The 24,391-nt window shown below is 37.3% G+C and overlaps 3 protein-coding genes across 5 annotated transcripts; all 3 read right to left on the bottom strand.

Annotated features, from left to right (window-relative positions):
- Positions 1–29: 29 nt before the first annotated feature.
- On the bottom strand, positions 30–9,202 carry LOC145203983 (protein unc-93 homolog A-like). Its single transcript, XM_080076376.1, has 9 exons — positions 8,861–9,202; positions 7,460–7,572; positions 6,610–6,804; positions 5,096–5,295; positions 4,830–4,952; positions 3,817–3,964; positions 3,194–3,372; positions 1,245–1,479; positions 30–798 (listed from the first exon to the last, which is right to left on the bottom strand). The coding sequence occupies exons 1-9, from the start codon at positions 8,902–8,904 to the stop codon at positions 545–547; spliced, it is 1,491 nt and encodes a 496-aa protein (XP_079932502.1). The 5' UTR covers positions 8,905–9,202; the 3' UTR covers positions 30–544.
- Positions 9,203–9,271: 69 nt separating this feature from the next.
- LOC145203980 (BTB/POZ domain-containing protein 8-like) lies at positions 9,272–24,195 on the bottom strand. Of its 2 annotated transcripts, none has more exons than XM_080076373.1 (11): positions 23,949–24,195; positions 23,744–23,850; positions 23,414–23,538; positions 22,846–22,966; positions 22,590–22,787; positions 21,125–21,306; positions 20,497–20,679; positions 20,134–20,271; positions 19,659–19,850; positions 9,569–9,640; positions 9,272–9,502 (listed from the first exon to the last, which is right to left on the bottom strand). In XM_080076373.1, the coding sequence occupies exons 1-11, from the start codon at positions 24,065–24,067 to the stop codon at positions 9,323–9,325; spliced, it is 1,617 nt and encodes a 538-aa protein (XP_079932499.1). In that variant the 5' UTR covers positions 24,068–24,195; the 3' UTR covers positions 9,272–9,322. The 2 variants fall into 2 exon arrangements, with proteins under 2 accessions (XP_079932499.1, XP_079932498.1); XM_080076372.1 differs by lacking the exons at positions 9,272–9,502; positions 9,569–9,640 and adding exons at positions 18,117–18,820; positions 18,882–18,953.
- On the bottom strand, positions 9,569–17,892 carry LOC145203981 (protein unc-93 homolog A-like). Of its 2 annotated transcripts, none has more exons than XM_080076374.1 (9): positions 17,834–17,892; positions 16,724–16,836; positions 16,033–16,227; positions 14,651–14,850; positions 14,414–14,536; positions 13,802–13,949; positions 13,178–13,371; positions 12,471–12,705; positions 9,569–12,015 (listed from the first exon to the last, which is right to left on the bottom strand). In XM_080076374.1, exons 1-9 carry the CDS (start codon positions 17,875–17,877, stop codon positions 11,762–11,764), a joined length of 1,506 nt encoding a protein of 501 aa, XP_079932500.1. In that variant the 5' UTR covers positions 17,878–17,892; the 3' UTR covers positions 9,569–11,761. The 2 variants fall into 2 exon arrangements, with proteins under 2 accessions (XP_079932500.1, XP_079932501.1); XM_080076375.1 differs by having other exon boundaries at positions 13,178–13,356.
- Positions 24,196–24,391: the final 196 nt, after the last annotated feature.

The raw sequence follows: 24,391 nt of genomic DNA, 5'->3' as shown, positions 1-24,391 counted from the left end.
CAGAATGTCAACATAGTATGCAAATTAAATGCTAGGCAAACTGTTTTATGTATCTCATTTTCGCTTCAAAATCGAACGAGAATATTCTACCTCATTTCCGCACCACCAGTGGTCCATGGACCACCATGTTACTGTTGGAACGGGTCGAAGAAACTGAATTGTAATTATAAAATCAAGTTTGGCAATAAACTAGAAAAATACGAGTTTGGTTTTGTAAAACCTTGTAGTTATTATTATTTTTTTTCACTTTAGATGTGACGGTAAAAATGAACCCGAAGTACCACATTCAGAAATTTTTCAAAGAGTTTTTTGAGGTTTTTGGATTGGTTTACCACCAACTCCTTTACAGTACCCTCCGTTGCAGAGGTCTAGGGATTTAAAGTCCTTTAGTCTTCTAAAAGGGGGAAGGGCTAGCTCGCTATACAAACCCTTGGCTTGGGACAACCACAATACAGCCTACTCTTCAATGCCATGATCCTGAACCTCAAAGCTTTCGCACAAGGGCATTCCTACAATCATTTTGGCACCAATTTCCCCCAAAAAGTCAGTTTTCATTTTCACTTGGATTTAATAACCTTTCGCGTTCAGTGTTATTAGCAAGTCGCCGTTGTCGCCTCCACTCCGCTAGGGTGTACCCGAGAGCCGTACAAGCCAGCACTCCGTACATCATGTAAATCTGAATGCGGACGCAAACATGACCACTGATGATGAAACTTATAAATAATCCTACCACCGTGAAAAGACCCAAAGTCCCAAAAGCTGTTTCGAGACGGTCTGAGAAGAAAACCGCCGTGATTGCTGAAAAGCATACAAAAATAGAAATGTTAGTTACAATTAACCACAAACGGTGACTTTCCAATCATTCATCCCAAAGACCTTAATGAGCATACATGTAATTAGGTTTATAATCTCGTTTGGTGTAAAAAGACTGCACGTTTTTCACTTTTTCTAGCCCTACGCCTTGCCACATGGGAATGCTTGGTGACCGAGTGATTCGCTATTACGCCTTCAATACATCTGGCGTAATGTGAAGTTATTGCTAATTAGACTCCCATCTTTGGTCACGCAATATAATGAGATTTTATTTAAATGTTTTCCCTAAACAACTAGAGACTATGAACTTGCAAAAAATGACTAAAATCGAGTCACCCGCCACCAAACTCGGACTCGAACTCGCTGGGTAAACAGTTGTGCTTGTATTTTGGCACGAGTACAAATACTATTTAAAAATCAATGTCACTTACACGCAGAAGTAGTCTGCCAAATACCGTCGGAAACCCCCAACATTGCTCCCAACGCGTAGACCGAGTTCCTTGACCCGTGAGTCGGTTTCCATAGCAACTGTAACGTCCAACTAGCCGTGTCAGATACAACTCCGCAAATTATGACAGGGTTGAGACCGAAACGGTGGGCAAGACGACCCACCAGGAATGACGACACGACGTTGAGAGCACCGTATGTTGCCAACACAAGTCCAACCTGGAACGTGTTTAAAGCAGTGGTTCTCAACCTTTATCGACGAAATTTAAAATTGGGGCTTGATCAACTGCACCGGTTATAGGCTATTCCCAGAGCTTAAGTGTCTATTACAAACCACATGTAAAAATTAAGGTAAATTCCTCCCGCTAAGTTTGAAATTCCTCCCTTGGTAGGAATTCCTCCCCGGTTGGGAACCACTGGTGTAATGTGTGGTGTTTTCTCAAGTTGAAAAAGACTATTCCACACGGCCTAAGCCAGGGGTGTCCAACCCGTGGCCCGCAGGAAGGTTTTGAGTGGCCCGCGCGGTATTTTTCGAAACGACTTATATTATGTCAACTTAATCTCCTACGTAATTTATGGGGAACTTTTATTCCGAAACATTAGCATTTATTGTTTGCTTTATTTCTTTGTTAGTAGAGTTTGTCACAACTGTTCCAGTTACTTTTATTGCATTACAATCGACATTGTTTCTACATTGTTACGTCCACAATCATACTCCTGCTTCAAAAATCTGTCATTAATATTTTTTGTTTCATGTCGGTACAACTGATATCAGAGACTTGTGCAAAACGCATTTAGCAGTGAAATATCCCCAGCACTCTGCAGTGATATAGAATTATAGATTATGTCAAATAGGAAACGAAAAGCAGCTAACGCTAACAGAATATTACAAGAGAGTGGACATGTGACTTCAAATCCTCTGTAAGATCAATAATTTCTGACAGCCATACGGAAAACTCGCTTCGCATAGCTACATCGTCAATCTCACCGAATATTGCCAAACTTGTTAGAGATAAACAGGTCCAAACTTCACATTGAAATGTCGACGTGCAGTAAAAACTTTGTTGACTTTACTATACCTTGATGTGTTTATTGTTCTCATACCTGTAAACCAGTGTTTCATACCGGAACGGAACGGAACGTTATACCGGAACGAAATAAATAATTTTTGGCTCAAATACCGGAACGAAATACCGAAATAAAAAAAATTCAAAATACCTGAACGGAACGAAATACCGTTATTTTTTATTTCGGTATTTCGTTCTGAACATCTGACATGAAACAATTGCTGAAAATTTCGCGCCGTTAAGCTCTTACAGTTTATATTCGTTTGACCATTATTGACAAATGTTATGTGACGTAACAACTACCGACAATAATTTTTTTGTGTTGCAACTTTCTTTCTTTTTTCGCTTCATAGCTGTAAAGACCACAAAGAAATGTTCTTTTGTTAAGACCGAAATACCGAAAAATAACGTTATAAATTTATTTCGGTCAGACCGGAACGAAATGAAAATATCGGTCCAGTACGAAATAACGAAATAAATAATTTGCTCAGAACGAATAACGTTATTTCGTTTCGTTCCGTTCCGGTATGAAACACTGCTGTAAACGAGGATAATACACATTTCTAAGATTTTAATTTCGGTGTGAGGAGTTTAATTAGAAATTATAAGACAGCTATTTCTAAGATAACAAATTATCAGCAACACTCAAGTGGCCCGCGCAATCATTCGTAAACCGCATGTGTCCCTTTGGCCAAAAAGGTTGGACAACCCTGGCCTAAGCTCTTTAATGGGGTACAGATTTACCCCCCAAGGGTCAAACTTGACATGTATTGGGGTAAATAAAAGCAACGGAAATTTTTGGTAGGGGTGTTGCTTTTGTTGGCCACAAGTGAATGTATTTTTTCTACAGTAAACTTCTATCTAACCTTCTGTACTCCGATGGTACAAGACACATAAGCTCGTGTGAAGTTGGAAGCGGAATAACCAACTATCAAGCCGTAATACAATCCAGTAGGTGTCAGTAGAAAGCTGTCCATTGAAATCATATGCCGGAATGACGATTTAATGGATTCCAGTACAACCAAATGTGATTTCTTTTTGTGGTCTGTTAAAATAAAATCTTATGATACAGGGTTAAAATGAAATGCTTTATTCGTATAGCTGTGTGAATGTCCAGACTTCAAATTGGTCAAAATTTGACGTTTTAGTAGTGGGAAAGCCTTCGTTTTATTGCTTAGCAGGGGCCATAGGTTTTGAGTGTTACTATATGGCGGTCACAAACAATGAAAGGGTCTAAATCGACGCCTTTCGAATTGGCACTTATGAACCGAAATCAGCCCATACACAATGGGCAGTAAAAATTAAGAGATGTTCGGCATGCTACCCTACGATTCATAATACGGTGTAGCTGCAGCGCGTTCAACCATTATCCACTTTTCTGCACCGCATAACGTCTTAACGTTGCGCAGTTATTTCCGGCTTGGTAATTGTTTTAGTGCAATTGTATAGTTATGTGTTCTTTCACCAAGCGAAATAAACTCAACTCTACCTAAATTATCTCCAGCAATCCTAGGCAGAAACACAGAATGTACAATAACAGCTGTAGCCTGCATCCCAGCAAAAACGGCAATCAATAGATAAATAGACAAGCGACTGCGGGGAACGTATTTGTATCGGGTGTCAGCGCTGCGAAGAACCTGAAACAGATATTTATTTTAGTTATAATTCGTATTAAGTCGGGCCCATTAAAGCAGGGGTGGGGAACCTGCGGCCCGCGGGCCGCATGTGGCCCGCTTGCCTTTTTAATGTGGCCCCCGTCACAATTTTAGTATAATACAACATAATTTTAGTATACAACATATTTTAGTATAGGTACAGTATACAACATAGTATAAAAAAACAATAAAATTTTTATGTACAAATATGTCCTTGAAATGACTTCGACACTTCTGGTAATCTCCCCATCCACATTATGACGCCATACTTCTAAAAATTGCTACACATTCAACCACTTGCTTTATTTGTGACGTAACAGTCACTCGATTGCCTCTCCTTGCAGTAACAAATCATTTGCCATGTGGTGTATTTTTTTGAATTGCGTTTAGAGCTGTTAGCGTGGATCCTTATATTGGTATTTTAAATATGTTCTTGGAAAAAAAGACAGATCGATATAATGGAGCTAGGGTATTCCAGAAAGAATGGACAAACTCTTATTTTTAGTTGAAATAAGTGATAAACCTGTATTATAATATTACAACACGGAATTTAACAAAATGTTTGGCCCGCCCGAAAATATTGTGCAATTCATGCGGCCCGCAGTGCTAAGTAGGTTCCCCACCCCTGCATTAAAGCGTCAAGCTGGTCTTCCAAACATTTATTTATATGACAAGACATAGACTAAAACATCTAGGATTTACACCACAGCTAATTTGTAGACTACAAAGTAGGAAGTCTTTTTCGACCACATAGATTTGTTGTGTTGTGATTTTGCACACATACCAGGTGTACGAGCAAGGTTTGTGCCATCCACCTATTTCTACATAACACCCAGACATGTCTCACCTGGCAATACTGGCTTGCACAACTCGTAAAATTAGACGACGACATTGAGGTATTTGATGCGGAAATAACATTAAGATTTTTTCCTCCATATAAAACTGCATAAGATAACAAATTTCCGACTATCTGAAATAATAGAAGATTATTGTCGATTGATTAAGTGATTAAACACAAGGGGATTTTTAGTTTTGCCTTCAGCTTCTACTTAAATTCAAACGAAAATTAGCTTTGTGTAGTTTTCGCAGTTTAGTTAAGACATTAAAATATACCTGGCAGCATTTAAGGATAGAAAAAAAGATGCCGAAAAAATGATTCCTCAGATGGTCAAGACTTTGTGATGTCTCCTTTGTTACATCACAACCCGCCCAATATTCTTTCGCGAGATGTGTGATATAAATAGTTGACGTTGGCCACATCAAGGCTGCACCTACGGAACCTATCACGGCACCTGGAACCATTGTATAGAAACCTACAAAAAGAAGTAGTCAGTAAGACTTGCCTGCTGGTGTTAAAAAGTTAATGTAGCTAAGATTTTTGAAGCTTTTATGCAGACCTGCGATCACAGCACACTCATAAAATACATAGTACGCCAGGCCCATTGAAGACAGCGGTAACTGTAATTCATCTTTTGGTGGGCTCATTACTGACACTGTGTAGCTTAGTTATTAGAGCGCGAGTCCCTGAAAGACTCCTGTCATGGGTTCAAATTTCACCGCTGCATAGATTTTGTATAGCCTATGCTTGCCGTATGGGAATGCTTGACAGGCATGATTCGGTATTACGCCTTTAAATGACCTGGCGTACTGTGATTAATATGTGGGAGTTAGTCATGATCGCTGGTCTGAAAAAAAAAACGCTTGAGGGCTGATCCCAGTGGGTGTATGTTCACCCTATAGCAGCTTAAATTTAAGTAAAGAAGGTATGAAGTATTAAAGTTGTGTGTTTCGTCTCGGCATTGAGCCTGTTGTTGATCAAGTTGGAAAACAACAAGATAGATATTTGAGTTTGCGAGTCACAAGAAAAACACGATGAAAAGGCAAAAACAAATGAGACCGTAAAAGATGTTCGTGAGTTCGTGACCACACTCAGGAAACGCAAAATTTTTTTTTAACTATACATACTGTTTTCGTTGTTTAACTATTTTATGTCTGAGAAATGGTCACGCTAAGCGAAAAACAGACCGAAATAAGAAAAGTTTGCGACACACTCATGAGCGTCTGCAACCTAAAGCACTGCACGATGTATTTTTTAAACATGGCAGAGTGTTTCGGACTTAGGCAACGCAATTCTACTGCATATAGTTTATACTACATGACTACATGTACATAATATACTTGATATCGTAATCCATTCGGTAAGAACGTATTTGTCAAAATTTGCCCCCTTTTGCAAAATTTTCTGCCTGCACCAATGGAAACACGGGTTTAGCCCAACGGTAGATTTAGTACAAACACGGCACAGTATAAAAGAAAAACACAGGCCAAAGAAAAACACAGGCCAAAGAAAAACACAGGCCAAAGAAAATCACAGGCCGAAGAAAATCACAGGCCAAAGAAAACCGCAGGTTTATTGCAGATAATTAAAGCATTTTCTATGCAGCGTTACGTTTTGTCGTAATAACAAGAATCAAATAGTCTAAACCAGGGGTGGGGAACCTGCGGCCTAAAGGCCACATGCGGCCTTTCAGGGCACTAAGAGTGGCCTTCGATGTCAAAATGCATTTTTAGGATGTTGATATACAGACTTTAGCCGCTAAACCAAAGAAGCTGCAAGGTAAACTTACTTGGGTAAAAGTTTCCTATCGTATAAACAAGAAATCCCGCTTCACCCAAAACCAGGCACCATTTCGGTCCGACTTCTGTTAGCATAAAGGGAGTGAAGAAAAGCAAAAGTACCAGTGCGCATGCGTACAAGATACTCAGACATGTTGTGCCGAGATTTTGAGCGAAGTTTATACTGCTCTGAAGAAAGAGAATTCCTGGAAACAATGATATTATTAGACTGAAATGTTAGATATAAATCTTACACTCACATAGAGCCCATAGCAATACAGTATACCTCGATTACACCGGATTCGGTTCATCCGGATCTTAGCTTAATTTAGACAAAACTTGACCTACAAATGATTTTAATGTGGTTAGGGTTGAACTAATCGACATCGGTTAATCCGGATCTTTGCCTAATCCGGACAATGTTTGGTCCAAACGAGTCTAGATTACCCGATTTTTTGCTGTATTTACCTTCTTGCGATGTACTGGGCTATAAAATATAGGCCAAGCATTTCGAATCACGTTCCGACCCAATTTCGTACCAAACGGGCCTGATTTTTCCATCGACCACAATTTCACTCAGTTACTAAGTCTTAGTAGATCTTACTTTTGGGCTTAAATAGTTTTTAAGGGTTTGGGCCCATTTACGTCTCTGGTTTAGTATGTATGCCACTCAAACGTGCAGCACCAGTGGTTACTCCACATACAATGAACCTCGGTTAATCCTGATCATCGCCTAATTCGGACAAATTTGTTGGCCCAAAGGGGTCTCGATTAACCGAGGCTTACAATAGCTGTTTATTGGTTTGGTTTGTTTGCAAGACTACTAACACCTTTAAAACAAATTTGTACTTAGTTTCTTACCGACAAATGCAGATGCTGTCATCATAGTTCCAATTGACACGAGGTAGAAACGCTTGTTTATTGTGCACGTCATTTTTGGCATACTACTATTACTCTCCATAATGCGGTTACAACTAAAACAGTAGAAAAAGTCAAAATATTACTGAGAAAACAGACTAAACCAGTGGTTCCCAACCAGGGCCCATGGCCCCCCAGGGGAGCCACGAGCTGTGTGACGGGGGGCCACGGGCGTAGATTCAAAAGAAACACCCACTAAAAGTCATTTTCACTTTAACTTTGTTCCCAAATTTAATCGACTATTTCACATACTATTTGTTTATAGTGAGGTTTATCATGCTCATTTACTCTATTAGAACTGTCTAGGGCCAACATTAATACCGCATTCCAACGCGAGATTGCTAGCTACATTTTAAGGGGGCCACGAGGCCAAAAAGTTACTTTAAGGGGGCCATGGTCCACGAAAGGTTGGGAACCACTGGACTAAACAATGGACAGTATCCGTTGGAGTTCGACCTGCCCGTTGGTTGGAACACAATGATTTCATTTACAGGATTTTTTCAGACGTTTCCTGTTGCAAAGTTTGTGGTGCCAATTTGTTGTTAATAAGTCAGTGCTATAACTGTCTGCAAGCTTAATTTAAGTGTAAAGATTTTAACATACTAAAATTCTGAAGCAATATATGACGCGTTAAACTGGTGTGTGTTTCGTAACAATCTCTGTTTCAATGCTAACTTGTATATAGTTCACTCCGTAAAACATTGCTTTGGAAAAGTTGCAATTCTGCTTATATGACCCCCTTGCGACAAAAAATGCCTAAATGCTAACACATAACTTATAATTCAATCAGTACCATACTGCTTTTATTTGCACTAAGGTATCCATTCTTATTATATAAGAGGTCCTTGCAACAAAAACTTCTTAAATACTAACATAGTTATTCAGTAACATACTTGCACTAGGATAACGAAAGTTTTAATTCTGGTTTTCGGAAAGCTCATTACAGTAAAATGAGAATATGTCAACCCTGTTTACATGCAATACATGTTAATACCTGCACTTTGTCTGACCTTGCATTGCCCTTAACTTCAACATCAACTGACTCCAGTTAAAACGAATTCACACGTACAATGATAGTGCATGCAGCCCTGGGCATGGATTGTTTTGATTAATTATACCAGAGACAGGAGTAGTGCACTGTACGACAGCAGTTCCCCCTAACTATTTGTAGTTGGTGTTACGGAAGGTCGCGTGTTACGACGAAACGGTTTTGTTTCATCTACGGAAGTGATTTAAACCGCTTCGTCGAGCGACACAAACCACACCAGGTCGCTGCAACAATGGTGACACGTTCAAAAGCCACATTTTCACAAAATGGCTAATGATATGCACCATTAAACCTACCTAACAAAATTCCAAATTTTACAACTTTTAAAACAAAGATCCATTCAAAATTGGGGTCGCTACCATGTATCATTTCAGTTCTAAAATTTAACCGACATTTCGCAATAGTTATTGTCAATGACTAGTTTTGTATTACTACACCTGTACAAGCCAACAAGGTTTTAAAGTTTAATACCAAGCGGTTACGCAACAACTTTTAATCACAAGGTCGTGGGTTCTAACCCCACCACAGTTCTTGGTGTTTAAATATTCTGTCTCTGTTTAAACTGATATTTTTGCACGACTATGATCACAAAACTAACGTAACCATATGTTGACGTGTTTGAAAGTGTTCATTTGTACAGACTTGCCTCCCAACGTTTAAATCATTAGCTTTCCGCTAGATGTGAGATTCAGCATAAAATGCCACCATATTAACTAACATTCCAAAAACTCCAAACCTTTATATTACGATGACAATATCTACGTTAAATTTTGAGATGAATTTAAAGTTAAAAAACTCATCGAAAATCTGACGTCTTCGTCTTTTATGACGTCATAAAGTGTTTCAATCGACACCCGCGGTTCGGGTGGGGAGGGAGGTTCTATGACGTCATGTGGGTGTGAAGTGGGCGTGTCTGACGTGTTCTTGCACTTTTGTTTCTAACATAAAATTGTGATGATTCTCGGTGATACGTTTGTAAGGGTAAAAAAATAACAATAATTAACCTTTTCTGTAAGTTTTGGTTTGGTTGAAGGTTTCTCTTTTACTGTAACTTTTCTTATCCGTATTTTGGTAGCCTACAAAATTGAAAACAAGTTAGGAAAGGGGGAAGTTCATAAAAAATAATCTCTGTTTTGGTATTCATGCTTCAAAAATGTATGAAGATGGGATACATAAACATAATATACAACTGTATGAAAAAGCTTATCATTAGGGCAAATATTTTTTGACTTGTCAAAAAAAGTCAAAATTTTGTCAAAATTTTTAGAATAGGTCAAAATTTGTCAAAATTGTTTACAAAGTTAAAATTGTTTACAAACTGCATTGTCGTGGTGTTGTAGAGGTTGCAAGCAAACTATTCGTTTTACACCTTGTAGCCTACTTTATACTGTTGTAATTGGCCCATTGCCCCAATTATTGCGAATCATAAACCATCAAGTGAGTGAAACAATTAGGTTGATACGGCGTGATGCTCAACACACCTCAAAACGTGCAAAATTGTGGTAGGTCCCAAGTCACCTTACGGCAGCTGCAGGTTAGGTGCAGCTCTTGCTTCGGTTTTGCTTTAGATACTTCATGTATCTTTCGTTTATACAAATGTATTGAATAATTTTCGTTGTGTCTTAGCTGCAGTTTTTTGGCAGTGATTTTTAATCAGCTCATTCCCTTTTCAGAATAGGTTAGGTCTATGTTCAGATTTTTGCCCTTCTCTTAGACTTTTGCACATTCTTTCGCTCTAGTTAGATTAACTTAGCCATATTTTAACTTTTTGAACGATAATGCGTAATTTAACTACTTGAATTCTCAAAAAAAAAAAAAAAAATCAAAAATTTTCAATTTGTAGGTCAAATTTTTTCGTTTTTTAGGTCAAAAAATAATTGCCCTACTTATCATACAAAGGTTGTGTTACTAAATATCCTTCGTAATCCATTTTCCAACAATTACTTTGATAGTCATCACTGTTAATACTAGCTGATTTGATGATGACCATGGTTGTCACTTGTCATCACTTAATCAGCTAATATTGTGGGTTACATGATGTGTAAACAAGTTAACTCACAGATTCTTTCAATTAAGTACGATAAGTATAACTGTTGTTTGTAGGATTTTTAGTTCCATTTTGACTTTAAATGCCAGGTGGAGTTATGAAAAACCTTAATCGTGGAACGTTGCTCAAGACGTGCAGTTTTTTGGGTGGGCAAATTAGTTAACTGTTGTTTGAATCACGTCTTTTGCAGCCACGTCCGGTTTGTAAGTTTACCAAAAACAAAGTGTACGTTGCAATGCCTCATGCACGTATTCGACAAATGTTGTACTGAAAATTAAGTGCGAAAAAAGTTACAAATAATACCAACACTCCAATCATGTACTTTTTCGGGACCTAGCTTCCTCGCACAATTTATACATCTAAATCCAATCTAGCTTTTCACTTTGCAAACTTAAGAAGGCATTTAATTGGTTATGCATATTTCTCACACTTAACGCTTCGGTATTTAACAAGCCAGGGAAGCATGAACGTTTTTTCGTCGCGTTCAGTCAGCAATGTGCAAAAATGTCGCCCCTTTACACAACACCATCTGCAATTCCTGTGGATGTGCGACGAAAATGTTGCCGAGTTCCTTATTCAAACTCAAACATGTAAACAACCGAATTAAAACACGTCATGTATGTTTAAGAATGTCAACATAGTATACAAAACAAATGCTAGGCAAACTGTTTTATGTATCTCATTTTCGCTTCAAAATCGAACGAGAATATTCTACCTCATTCCGGCACCACCAGTTACTATTGGAACTGGTCGAAGAAACTGAATTGTAATTATAAAATCAAGTTTGGCAATAAACTAGAAAAATACGAGTTTGGTTTTGTAAAACCTTGTAGTTATTATTTTTTTTTTTCACTTTAGATGTGACGGTAAAAATGAACCCGAAGTACCACATTCAGAAATTTTTCAACGAGTTTTTTGAGGTTTTTAGATTGGTTTACCACCGACTCCTTTACAGTACCCTCCGTTGCAGAGGTCTAGGGATTTAAAGTCCTTTAGTCTTCTAAAAGGGGGAAGGGCTAGCTCGCTATACAAACCCTTGGCTTGGGACAACCACAATACAGCCTACTCTTCAATGCCATGATCCTGAACCTCAAAGCTTTCGCACAAGGGCATTCCTAAAACCATTTTGGCACCAATTTCCCCAAAAGAGTCAGTTTCCATTTTCACTTGAATTTAATAATCTTTCCCGTTCAGTGTTATTAGCAAGTCGCCGTTGTCGCCTCCACTCCGCTAGAGTGTACCCGAGAGCCGTACAAGCCAGCACTCCGTACATCATGTAAATCTGAATGCGGACGCAAACCTGACCACTGATGATGAAACTTATAAATAATCCTACCACCGTGAAAAGAGCCAAAGTCCCAAAAGCTGTTTCGAGACGGTCTGAGAAGAAAACCGCCGTGATTGCTGAAAAGCATACAAAAATAGAAATGTTAGTTACAATTAACCACAAACGGTGACTTTCCAATCATTCATCCCAAAGACCTTAATGAGCATACATGTAATTAGGTTTATAATCTCGTTTGGTGCAAAGAGACTGCACGTTTTTCACTTTTTCTAGCCCTACGCCTTGCCACATGGGAATGCTTGGTGACCGAGTGATTCGCTATTACGCCTTCAATACATCTGGCGTAATGTGAAGTTATTGCTAATTAGACTGCCATCTTTGGTCACACAATATAATGGGGTTTTATTTAAACGTTTTCCCTAAACAATCAGAGACTATGAACTTGCAAAAAAATGACTAAAATCGAGTCACCCGCCACCAAACTCGGACTCGAACTCGCTGGGTAAACAGTTGTACTTGTATTTTGGCTCTAGTACAAATACTATTTAAAAAAAATGTAACTGATGTAACTTACACGCAGAAGTAGTCTGCCAAATACCGTCGGAAACCCCCAACATTGCTCCCAACGCGTAGACCGAGTTCCTTGACCCGTGAGTCGGTTTCCACAGCAACTGTAACGTCCAACTAGCCGTGTCGGATACAACTCCGCAAATTATGACAGGGTTGAGACCGAAACGGTGGGCAAGACGACCTACCAGGAATGACGACACGACGTTGAGAGCACCGTATGTTGCCATCACAAGTCCAACCTGGAACGTGTAAAGCAATGGTTCCCAACTTTATCGACAAACTCCTCACTTACCAACGCAAAACATTGTCATTATACTCCCCCAATAGACTACATAGTTAGATCAAAACTATACAAAGATCTGGGTCTTTTATCAACTTCACTGGTTATGTTCTAGAGATTAAATATCTATTTACAAACCGCATCTATAAATTAAAGTAAATTACTCCCATCAAGTTAAAAAAAACTCTCTTAGAAGGAAATCCTCCCCAGTTGGGAACGACTGATGTAACGTGTTATTTTCTTAAGTTGAAAAATACTATTCCACACCGCCGAGGCTCTTAATGGGGTACAGATTTACCCCCATGGGTCAAACTTGACATATTGGGGTAAATACAAGCAACGGAAATTTTTGGTACGTATTCCAAGTACGAGTGTTAATTTTGTTGGTCACAAGTGAATGTACTTTTTTCTACAGTAAACTTCTATCTAACCTTCTGCACTCCGATGGTACAAGACACATAAGCCCGTGTGAAGTTGGACGCGGAATAACCAACTATCAAGCCGTAATATAATCCAGTAGGTGTCAGTAGAAAGCTGTCCATTGAAATCATATGCCGAAATGACGATTTGATGGATTCCAGTACAACCAAATGTGATTTCTTTTTGTGGACTGTTACAACAAAATCTTATGATACAGAGTTAAAATGAAATGCTTTATTCGTATAGCTGTGTGAGTGTCCACACTTCAAATTGGTCAAAATTTGACATTTTAGTAGTGGGAAAGCCTTCGTTTTTATTGCTTAGCAGGGGCCATAGGTTTTGAGTGTTACTATATGGCGGTCACAAACAATGAAAGGGTCTAAATCGACGCCTTTCGAATTGGCACTTATGAACCGAAATCAGCCCATACACAATGGGCAGTAAAAATTAAGAGATGTTCGGCATGTTACCCTACGATCCATAATACGGTGTAGCTGCAGCGCGTTCAACCATTATCCACTTTTCTGCACCCCATAACGTCTTAAAGTTGCGCAGTTATTTCAAGCTTGGTTATTGTTTTAGTGCAATTGTGTCGCTATGTGTTCTTTCACCAAGCGAAATAAACTTAACTCTACCTGAATTATCTCGAGGAATCCTAGGCAGAAACACAGAATGTACAACAACAGCTGTAGCCTGCATCCCAGCAAAAACGGCAATCAATAGATAAATAGACAAGCGACTGCGCGGAACGTATTTGTATCGGGTGTCAGCGCTGCGAAGAACCTGAAACAGACATTTTTTGAATTATAATTCGTGGTAGTCAGGCCCGTTAAAAGCGTCATAAGACAAGACGCAGTGCTGGATTAAGGGTCTGCTGGCCTGTAGCACAATTTATAAGTGGCCCGAAAATCAGGATTGCCAACTAAAAAATTAGAATTATCAGTGTTGCCAAATCATTCTACTGATTTTAAAGTGGCCTGGATTTTTGACTGGCCTGTAGGCACGTGCCTACTTTGCCTAATGGTCAATCCGGCACTGACGAGACGGTATTCCAAAAATTTATTTATATGACAAGACATAGACTAAAACATCTAGGATTTACTCCACAGCTAATTTGTAGACTACAGAGTAGAAAGTCATTTTTGACCACATAGATTTGTTGTGTTGTGATTTTGCACACATACCAGGTGTACGAGCAAGGTTTGTGCCATCCACCTATTTCTACATAACACCCAGACATGTCTCACCTGGCAATACTGGCTTGCACAACTCGTAAAATTAGACGACGACATTGAGGTATTTGATGCGGAAATAACATTAAGATTTTTTCCTCCATATAAAACTGCATAAGATAACAAATTTCCGACTATCTGAAACAACAGAAGGATTATTACCTTAATAAATTGATTACAAACAAAGACGTGTCATTAGATGCTGCCCAATTTTAGTTCACGATTTTACACACACTGGGTCATAAAATATACCTGGCAGCATTTCAGGATAGAAAAAAAGATGCCGAAAAAATGATTCCTCAGATGGTCAAGACTTTGTGATGTCTCCTTTGTTACATCACAACCCGTCCAATATTCTTTCGCGAGATGTGTGATATAAATAGCTGGTGCTGGCCACATCAAGGCTTCACCTAGAGAACCGATCACGGCACCTGGAACCATTGTATAGAAACCTAAAAATAGAAGTAGTCAGTATGACCTGCCTGGTGTTAAAAAGTTGATGTAGCTAAGATTTTTGAAGCTTTTATGCAGACCTGCGATCACGGCATACTCTCATAAAATACATAGCACGCCGGGCCCATTGAAGGCAGCGGTAACTGTCATTCAACTTTCGGCGGGATCATCACTGACCCTGTGTAGCTCAGTTATTAGAGCGCGAGTCCCTGAAAGACTCCTGTCATGGGTTTAAATTTCACCGCTACCTAGATTTTTTGCAGCCTATGCTTGCCGTATGGGAATGCTTGACAGACAGGCATGATTCGGTATAACGCCTTTAATAGGTCGGCGTACTGTGATTAATATGTAGGAGTTAGTCATGATCGCTAGTCTACAAAAACGCTTGAGGGCTGATCCCAGTGGGTGTATGTTCACCCTATAGTAGCTTAAATTTAAGTAAAGAAGGTATGAAGTATTAAAGTTGTGCGTTTCGTTTCGGCACCGAGCCTGTTGTTGATCAAGTTGGAAAACAACAAGCTAGATATTTGAGTTTGTGAGTCACAAGAAAAACACGATGATAAAATAACAGGAAGTAATTGTAGGCAAAAACAAATGAGTCTGTGAAAGATTTTTGTGAGTTCGTGACCACACTCAGGAAATGCAAATTTTTTTTAACTATACATACTGTTTTCGTTGTTTAACAATTTTATGTCTGAGAAATGTCTACGCTAAGCTAAAACAGACCGAGATCAGAAAAGTTTGCTAAACACTCGTGAGCGTCTGCAACCTAAAGCACTGCACGCAGTGCCGGATTCAGGGTCTGCTGGCCTGTAGGCACAATTTATAAGTGGCCTGAAAATCAGGGTTGCCAACTAAAAAATTAGAATTATCAGTGTTGCCAAATCATTCAAAATGGCCTGGATTTTTGACTGGCACGTGCCTACGTTGCCTAATGGTTAATCCAGCACTGACTGCACGATGTATTTTTTTGTACATCGCAGAGTGTTTTGGACTTACAGCAACGTAATTCTACTGCGAGTTTATGGCTACTGTACATGTATGTACAGAATTACTTGGTATCGTAAAGAGAACTGCAGGTTTATTGCAGATAATTAAAGCATTTTCTATGCAGCGTTACGTTTTGTCGGCATAACAAGAATCAAATAGGCTAACCTGAAGAAGCTGCATGGGAAACTTACTTGGGTAAAAGTTGCCAATCGTATAAACAAGAAATCCCGCTTCGCCCAAAACCAGGCACCATTTCGGTCCGACTTCTGTTAGCATGAAGGGAGTGAAGAAAAGCAAAAGTACCAGTGCGCATGCGTACAAGATACTCAGACATGTTGTACCAAGATTTTGAGCGATGTTTATACTGCTCTGTAGAGCAAGAATTCCTGCAAACAATAATATTAATAGACTGAAATGTATTTAACTTAGAAACGAAAGTAAGATATAAATCTTATAACCACACAGAGCCCATAACCATACAATAAACCTCCGTTAATCCGGATCTTCACCTAATGGACAAAACTTAAGGTAGAAATGATTTATAATGTGATAAGGCTTGAACCAATCGGCATCGCTTAATTCGGACATTTTTTGGTCCGAACGGGGATTCACCGAGGTTTACTGTATTTTACCTTCTCGTGATGTTAAAACGTCGATTTAAGAAACATTGAAAAACTTACAAAAACAGCAGTTTCACTCAGTGTATTTTACTTTTGGTCTTAAATTCTTAATGGGTTCGGGCCATTTACGAATCTTTAGTAGCCTACTGTTTGTCAGCCAAATGTACAACACATTAAATGGTTATTGCATACAGTTGTTTATTGACTGAAAGTTTGTTTGTAAGACCAACATCTTCAAACAATATTGCACCTAGTTTCTTACCGACATATGCTGATGCTGTAACCATAGTTCCAATTGACACGAGGTAGAAACGCTTGTTTATGGTGCACGCCATTTTTGGCATTCTACTATTACTCTCCATAATGCGGTTACAACTAAAACAGTACAAAAAGTCAAAATATTACTGAGAAACAAAACGGCTAAACTATATACAATATCCGTTGGAGTTCGACCTGCCCTTTCGTTTGAACACAATGATTTCATTTACAGTATTTTTTCAGACGTTTCCTGTTGCAAAGTTTGTAATGCCAATTTGTTGTTAATATGTCAAGCTGTTGCGATTATACAGACATAAGTCAGTGCTAACTGTCAGCAAGCTTAATTTAAGTGTAAAGATTTTAACATACTAAAATTCTGTATCAATATAGGACGCGTTAAACTGGTGTGTGTTTCGTAACAATTTCTGTTTCAATGCTAACTTGTATATAGTTCACTCCGTAAAACATTGCTTTGGATTGCACTTTGGAAAAGTTGCAATTCTGCTTATATGACCTTCTTGCGACAAACAACTGCCTAAATGCTAACACATATAATTCAATCTGTACCATACTGCTTTTATTTGCACTAAGGTATCCATTCTTATTATATAAGAGGTCGTTGCAACAAAAACTGCTTAAATACTAGCATAGTTTACTCAGTAACATACTTAAACTAGGATAACGAAAGTTTTAATTCTGGTTTTCGGAAAGCTCATTGCAGTAAAATGAGAATATGTCAATCTTGTTTACATGCAATACATGTTAATACCTGCACTTTGTCTGACCTTGCACTGCCCTTAACTTCAACACGAACTGGCTCCTGTTTGAATTCACACGTACAATGACAGTGCAAACAGCCCTGGTCATGTATGGTTTTGATTAATTATACCAGAGACAGGAGTAGTGCACTGTACGACAGCAGTTCCCTTAAGCATTTGTAGCTGGTGTTACGAAAGGTCGCGTGTTATGACGAAACGGTTTTCTTTCATCTACGGAAGTGATTTAAACCGATTCGTCGAGCGGCACAAACCACACCAGGTCGCTGCAACAATGGTGACACATTCAAAAGCCACATTTTCACAAAATGGCTAATGATATGCACCATTAAACTTACCTAACAAAATTCCAAATTTTACAACTTTTAAAACAAAGATGCATTCAAAATTGGGGTCGCAACCATGTATCATTTCAGTTCTAAAATTTAACCGACATTTCGCAATAGTTATTGTCAATGACTAGTTTTGTATTACTACACCTGTACAAGCCAACAAGGCTTTAAAGTTTAATACCAGGCGATTACGCAACAACTTTTACAACATAGGTCGTGAGTTCTAACCCCACCACAGTTCTTGATGTTTGAATATTCTGTCTCTGTTTGAACCGATATTTTTACACGACTATAATCACAGTGTAATGACGACGTTTAAACCACAATAAAAGCAGTAGCACCAGCAGTAGTTACATTAAACTGATAAAGTGTACGGTAAAAAAAACTAGGTAAACAATCATGTGGTTATAACGGAACAAAAGTACAAAGACGTCGATGCTTCTAAACAAAGGAACCATTACAATACAACCAATTATCTATTTTCTGGGGCAGTGGTAAAAGCAGCCTTCTAAAACAAACAGACGAGTCAATATATTTATACGAGTGTGTTTTGACGTACTATGTTCATTTGTCGTAAAATAAAAGCCTAAAAAACAATAAGATCGTCTTATGCTGCATTTAAAGCCACAAAAACTAGCGAAAGCAAAACTAACCTAACCATATGTTGATGTGTTTAAAAGTGTTCATTTCTACAGGCTTGCCTCCCAACGTTTAAATCATTAGCTTTCTGCTAGATGTGAGATTCAGCATAAAATGCCACCATATTAACTAACATTCTAAAAACTCCAAATCTTTATATTACGATGACATAATCTACGTTAAATTTTGAGATGAATTTAAAGTTAAAAAACTCATCGAAAATCTGACGTCTTCGTCTTTTATGACGTCATAAAGTGTTTCAATCGACACGCGCGGTTCGGGTGGGGAGGGAGGTTCTATGACGTCATGTGGGTGTGAAAGGGGCGTGTCTGACGCTTTCTTGCACTTTTGTTTCTAACATAAAATTATGATGATTCTCGGTGATTTGTTTGTAAGGGAAACAAATAATAATTACCTTTTCTGTAAGTTTTAGTTTGGTTGGAGGTTTCTCTTTTACTGTAACTTTTCGTACCCGTGTTTTGGTAGCCTACAAATTGAAAACAAGTTAAGAAAGGACAAAGTTGGTAAAAGTAAGTTTTTGTCCAACTAAACTCTGTTTTGGTATTCATGCTTCAAAAATGTATGAAGATGGGATACATAAACATAATATACATCTGTATGAAAAGGCTTATCATACAAAGGTTACTAAATAACCATTGTAGTCCATTTTCCAACAATTACTTTGATAGTCATCACTGTTAATACTAGCTGATTTGATGATGACCATGGTTGTCACTTGTCATCACTCAATCAGCTAATATTGTGGGTTACATGATGTGTAAACAAGTTAACTCACAGATTCTTTCAATTAAGTAAAAAATTGCATTCAAACACAAAACAAAAAAATCTGTATCATTGAAGTTCTGAACCAAAGAAAAATTTACACCAAATGTGTAAGTTTGAAATGGGTTTAAAATGAGAAGTCAGTTCTGGACAGTTAAAAATAATTTACTAATTTTCGTTAAATCGAAATTTGTTCCTGGTTTAATCAAAAACAGAACTTCCCAGTACTTGTGTATATAGAATACATCATCATGCAGATGTTTCATCAATCGCTGTTGTCATCATCAGTGCAGGTTTTCAATTGTGATAGGACTTGGTTTATATAAGCCTGATTGTTTTTACATATACTCTGACCAGCAGCATGTTGTTACTTCATGTTTATATCTATTATTTCACTATGTAGTGTCACCTTTGAACTGGTTAAAACTGGTTTTCTTGCCGGTTTTCGTCCCGGATCAGCTCCACTCATGGTTACTTTCCCAATTTTTGCTTTGGTCTCATCTGGTAACATTTCCCAACCCTTAGTGTGGATGATTGCAAAGTAACTAGTCGACAAATATTTCTCCAACTTATTGAACAACTTCTGTAAAGCTGGAGTGTTCTGTTGTAAATAAATAAGTTTTAAAAAAGAGTTTTTTGACTCAATATGCCTCTCAAAGATTATAAATACCTTAAGCTTATAAAAAAAAATTCAATAACCAATAACAATAAGATTTTATTTAATTATCAGTTTTCTTGAAAGAAACAAAAACCTTTTCAAATCTTCAAAAATTGTGATTAGAAAAAAATAATTTTGCATATAAATGTTTTTATTAACAGAATGGTGCAATGTGACAAAATGTTTCATTACAGCACTGGCAGCAAGAAAAAAACAATTAAATTACCGGGTTCCACTCCTCTGCTTTAGCTGATTCCAGTAACTTTTTAACAGCAATATATTGTAAACATGCGTTGTCGTTGGTTATGTTGGCTCCTATCACCTCCAAAATTCTTTCAACTATTTCTGTTCTGCAGCCCATCCCCTATCAAAAACATATGGTTCAGCATCTTAATATTAATAAATGTATAAAGCTTTAGAGACAACATGTCAAAGATTTATTAAAAACAACTTTAATATCCTGATTTTTACATCTTTTTATCCTCTCTTTTACATCTTTTATTTGCAATCACACACACAAAATCAATTTAAATCATATGTAGCATTAGCAACAGCATCTCAAATCAAAACAAAATAGGAAATATTTTACCTTGAATAGTAAGTCCCAGTTTCCATTTTCTGTTAGTTGAAAGAGATTTTTGGAAATGAATATTTCACATTGATTCATTAGTTTTCTTGCAATATCAACCATCGGTTTTTCCCATTTCACTGATGTCAGTCCACCAAGCAAAATATCAACTTTCAGTGCTATTTCACTAACACTATAAATATCCTGCAAAGTATGCAAGTAAATACAAAAAATGTTTATTCCAATAATAATGGATCAACTATCCCAACCATCAATAAACTGATTTTAAATCTGTTGAACAATATGACCTATTCATCATAAATTAACAAACATTGCACTCTAATATACAGATTTAGGTTGTGATCAAAGTGTATGAAAAGTCTGCCTGTTGAATAAAACACCTTTGGAAAAGTTGATCTTATTAGGATTAAAACTCACAACCTTAGCATAACATAGGATTGTGTCCAATGGCTATGTTTTATCTCTATGTTGGGCAAATCAGTACATAACAAACAAAACAGCCTACTCAGCATTCTATCAATGTAATTGAAATAGCTAGGACCAAGACCTTATGTTAAGTTAAAATTAAATTTAAATTTCAAGCAACTAAGTTTCCAGACAAGCTACAAATTATAAACAATCCCTTTACCATTGTGTGTACTACAGCAGCATAACATGTTTCAATGATTTCAGAGGGCATTGAACAAAAACTTTCTGTGTGCCAGAGTTTAGGAAAATATTCAACATTCCAAAGCAGACATTGTTCTTTCAGATTAATGAGGTTATAAACACAACTCAGTTGAAGAGCTTCAGCAAAACCATGTGAACATTCTGCGCAAAATATTTACAGAATTCAGTTAATAATACATTGAGTGTAATTATTTCAACTCCTATTTTAGCAAGTAATATTAATTTATGGTTAGCAGTATAGGTATATAGTAGTTGATTATGTTTTTTTTTATTATTAGATTCACTATTTGTTAATGTTGTTAAACTCATTTTTTGTTACTCTTAAAGCAGTGGTTCCGAACATGGGGCTCAAAGACTGCTTATGGAGGGTGGGTAAAGGTAAAAATTGAAAAGCAAGTTACTATAAAGAGTTCCTGGTACACAGAGGTTTACACAGAGGTCCTGACCTTAATACATCTTTTTATTAAGCATCAATGCAGCTAGTTGTGGTATTGAACAGAATTAGTGAGGCATGGCGTTTTTACCTGTTACTCCCAACAAACTGGAGAGCCGTTGCATAACTACACTCGCCAGTATGGCAAATGTCTTGTCACCAGCTGGGCTAATGAGATCTTATGCGCAAAGACCCCTTATGGAGGGTGGGTAAAGACAAAAATTGAAAAGCAAGTTACTATAAAGACTTCCTGGTACACAGAGGTCCTGACCCTAATACATTTAAGTACGAAACCATAACAAAAATATTTTTTCGACAACAGTCTTTTTATTAAGCATCAATGCAGCTAGTTGTGGCATTTAACAGAATTAGTGAGGCATGGCATTTTTACCTGTTACTCCCAACAAACTGGAGTGCTGTTACATAGCTACACTCGCTAGTACGGCCAATGTCTTGTCACCAGCTGGGCTGATGAGATCTTACATGCTAAAAAAACTGTCTGTAGCTGCCAGCTATTCATTTATTGACTTTATGCTTTTATAAGTTTATTTATTTATTGCCTTAAATCAGTGCTTCCCAAACTTTTTTCTTTTAATGCGCATTTTAGAAAAAAACAAAAATTATTTGGCGCACTTTAAACATTTGAATAAAAAATATATTTGAATTTTTTATTTAAGTTTAAAATGGCACAGCAAATTGGCTGACAAAGGCACTAACTATGAGGTCATAAAGCCGCTATACAGGTCACTCTCATAGTTAAATAGCCTAGTTGAACATCTCAGAGATGTGGAGCATGTTGGCCTAGTGGTCTAAGCACCTGGTACTACTGCTCTACTTGATTGATTTTAATTTCAATATTTTTTGCGGCACACCCAATGACATCTCGCTGCACACCAGTGTGTCGCGGCGCATAGTTTGGGAGCCACTGCCTTAAATGTTGCCTTAAATATATTATCCAACAAACATTACATTTAAGACAGCATTATCTAACCTGGACAAGGTTTATGGAAAATGTGGCATCTTTGCTTGACCAGAAACAATTCCACAGCATGATTTATGTAGACTGAATTAAACATGTCAGCAATGCCCGCTAGAGATGCAATAGTCGTATTGTCAATACTTGACAAATCAACAAATAATCCATAAGTGTAGCATAAGAATATTGCAAATGTATTTGGTTGGATACCACCTGCGAATAGAATACATTTAGGACATCATTTTTTGGCAGGTAAAATACAAAAACTTACTTAAAGTTATTTCCTTCTTTTCTATTTCAGACCAACATTGTGAAGAACTGAACATAGACGCAAAATATTTACATCGTGATGAGAGGATTTCGCGATGTGAGAAAAATCTTTCATTTCCCACCTAAAAGTGAAAAGCTCGATGTTGAATTTTATCTTTAAATTATGACACTTGCATTACAAATACATAACTTTAGACAATATACTTTATCGAAGATTTTGTTGTATATTAACTAACATACTAATTTAAATGAACACAAATTCATTATTGACACCAGCAGACCAGCGATCAACACACTCATATCTAGATCACAGTATGCCAGGCCTATGACTCAGCAGTGAGCCCATTAAAAGTCAAATAACAAGTATCATTGTCAGCCTTGTGTGCACCTTTGCCTGCCACTTGTCAGCTTTATAACAGGGAAAGCCTGTGTAACTCATTTGGTATAGCACATGTATATACTGAACCTAACATACTAAGATAGGAAATCGATGGTATCGCAAATTACTAAATTATATTACTATTGCAACAACTTATTATGGGGGAACTGCCAACTTTTAATGCACTTACCTTTAGAATAACATTATGGCTGAATCCACTTGACAAAATATACAACATTGCCTCTTCAAATTTCCTGCCCTTTGGGTCATAAGACTTTAAACATTCATTAACAAGAGTAGACTGTTGGACCAGATCTGCAGAAAATATTACATTACTGTTTCATTTCTCAAAATAGAAGTACTAAACCATGCATAAATGACTGTAAATTGTAGTTACAATTTGACTTATATTGTGTTTGATATGTGCACAATGGCACAGTATTAAACATTGTAGTAATGTGACATAAAAAACATAAAACAAAACAGCAAATCCTAATGAATAATTGCAAAATATTTTTACTTTGTGTATTGTTTTGCATTTCAGATTGCACTGTGCTTGAATCAGCCATAAGCAACGTAGGTATTGAGGAGCTATGAAGATTATCATCTTCTTTTCCCTCAAGAAACCTACACAAAATGTACAAAACCATACAAGTTATCTTAACTTAAATTACATGAACAAACAGCACTTCAAAATCTGGTTTTATTCAGTGTAATTAACGTACCTTTCGATGTCTGAAATAAACCTCGACCAAGCTTCTTTTTTCCATGACTTTACTTTTACAAGAAGCGAATTGTTTTTCTTCTCTTGTCGTTTTCCTGTTTTCAAATCAGGCAAAGACATTCCTGAATTAAACTATCTAAGTTGCAAAGCTGTGTGGCATTAGGTAAGTTTTATTACCAGATATAGTGTACGGGTGCAGCATTCAGTAAAATTTGCTGCTTATGGCACGAAGTGTAACTTTTTGTATTGACATGGTCATAGAAATTAAAATGGGGAATCTCCCTGTTGGACGATTTTTTTTGTTTTTTAAACATACTGTTTATAAAAACAGCATTTTTAGACATAATTATTTACTTCTGAGGCAGTTGTCGTTATTTTTATGTGTGTAATTTTTATTTGTATTTTTGTGAATTGTTTTTAGGAATTTAAAAAGCTTGAAAGAAG

This window comes from Phallusia mammillata, chromosome 8 (genome assembly GCF_965637545.1).
Source record: "Phallusia mammillata chromosome 8, kaPhaMamm4.hap1.1, whole genome shotgun sequence".
In the NCBI taxonomy this organism is placed as follows: domain Eukaryota; kingdom Metazoa; phylum Chordata; class Ascidiacea; order Phlebobranchia; family Ascidiidae; genus Phallusia; species Phallusia mammillata.
Note: the sequence above shows the minus strand (reverse complement) of the source record. Positions and strands in the feature narration are given on the sequence as shown.

Excerpts from the sequence above, each read along its gene's own strand:
- LOC145203983 (XM_080076376.1), bottom strand. The coding sequence starts at position 8,904 with ATGGATCTTTGTTTTAAAAGTTGTAAAATTTGGAATTTTGTTAG. Across the intron at positions 3,965-4,829 it reads GTGCAAGCCAGTATTGCCAG|GTTCTTCGCAGCGCTGACAC; the intron begins GTGAGACATGTC and ends TATCTGTTTCAG. Across the intron at positions 1,480-3,193 it reads GTACCATCGGAGTACAGAAG|GTTGGACTTGTGTTGGCAAC; the intron begins GTTAGATAGAAG and ends AACACGTTCCAG.
- LOC145203981 (XM_080076374.1), bottom strand. The coding sequence starts at position 17,877 with ATGCATCTTTGTTTTAAAAGTTGTAAAATTTGGAATTTTGTTAG. Across the intron at positions 16,837-17,833 it reads AAAATTTGGAATTTTGTTAG|TTGTAACCGCATTATGGAGA; the intron begins GTAAGTTTAATG and ends GTACTGTTTTAG. Across the intron at positions 12,016-12,470 it reads TTGGCAGACTACTTCTGCGT|CAATCACGGCGGTTTTCTTC; the intron begins GTAAGTTACATC and ends TATGCTTTTCAG.
- LOC145203980 (XM_080076373.1), bottom strand. The coding sequence starts at position 24,067 with ATGTCTTTGCCTGATTTGAAAACAGGAAAACGACAAGAGAAGAAAAAC. Across the intron at positions 23,539-23,743 it reads AATGCAAAACAATACACAAA|ATCTGGTCCAACAGTCTACT; the intron begins GTAAAAATATTT and ends TATTTTCTGCAG. Across the intron at positions 22,967-23,413 it reads GCCATAATGTTATTCTAAAG|GTGGGAAATGAAAGATTTTT; the intron begins GTAAGTGCATTA and ends TTTCACTTTTAG.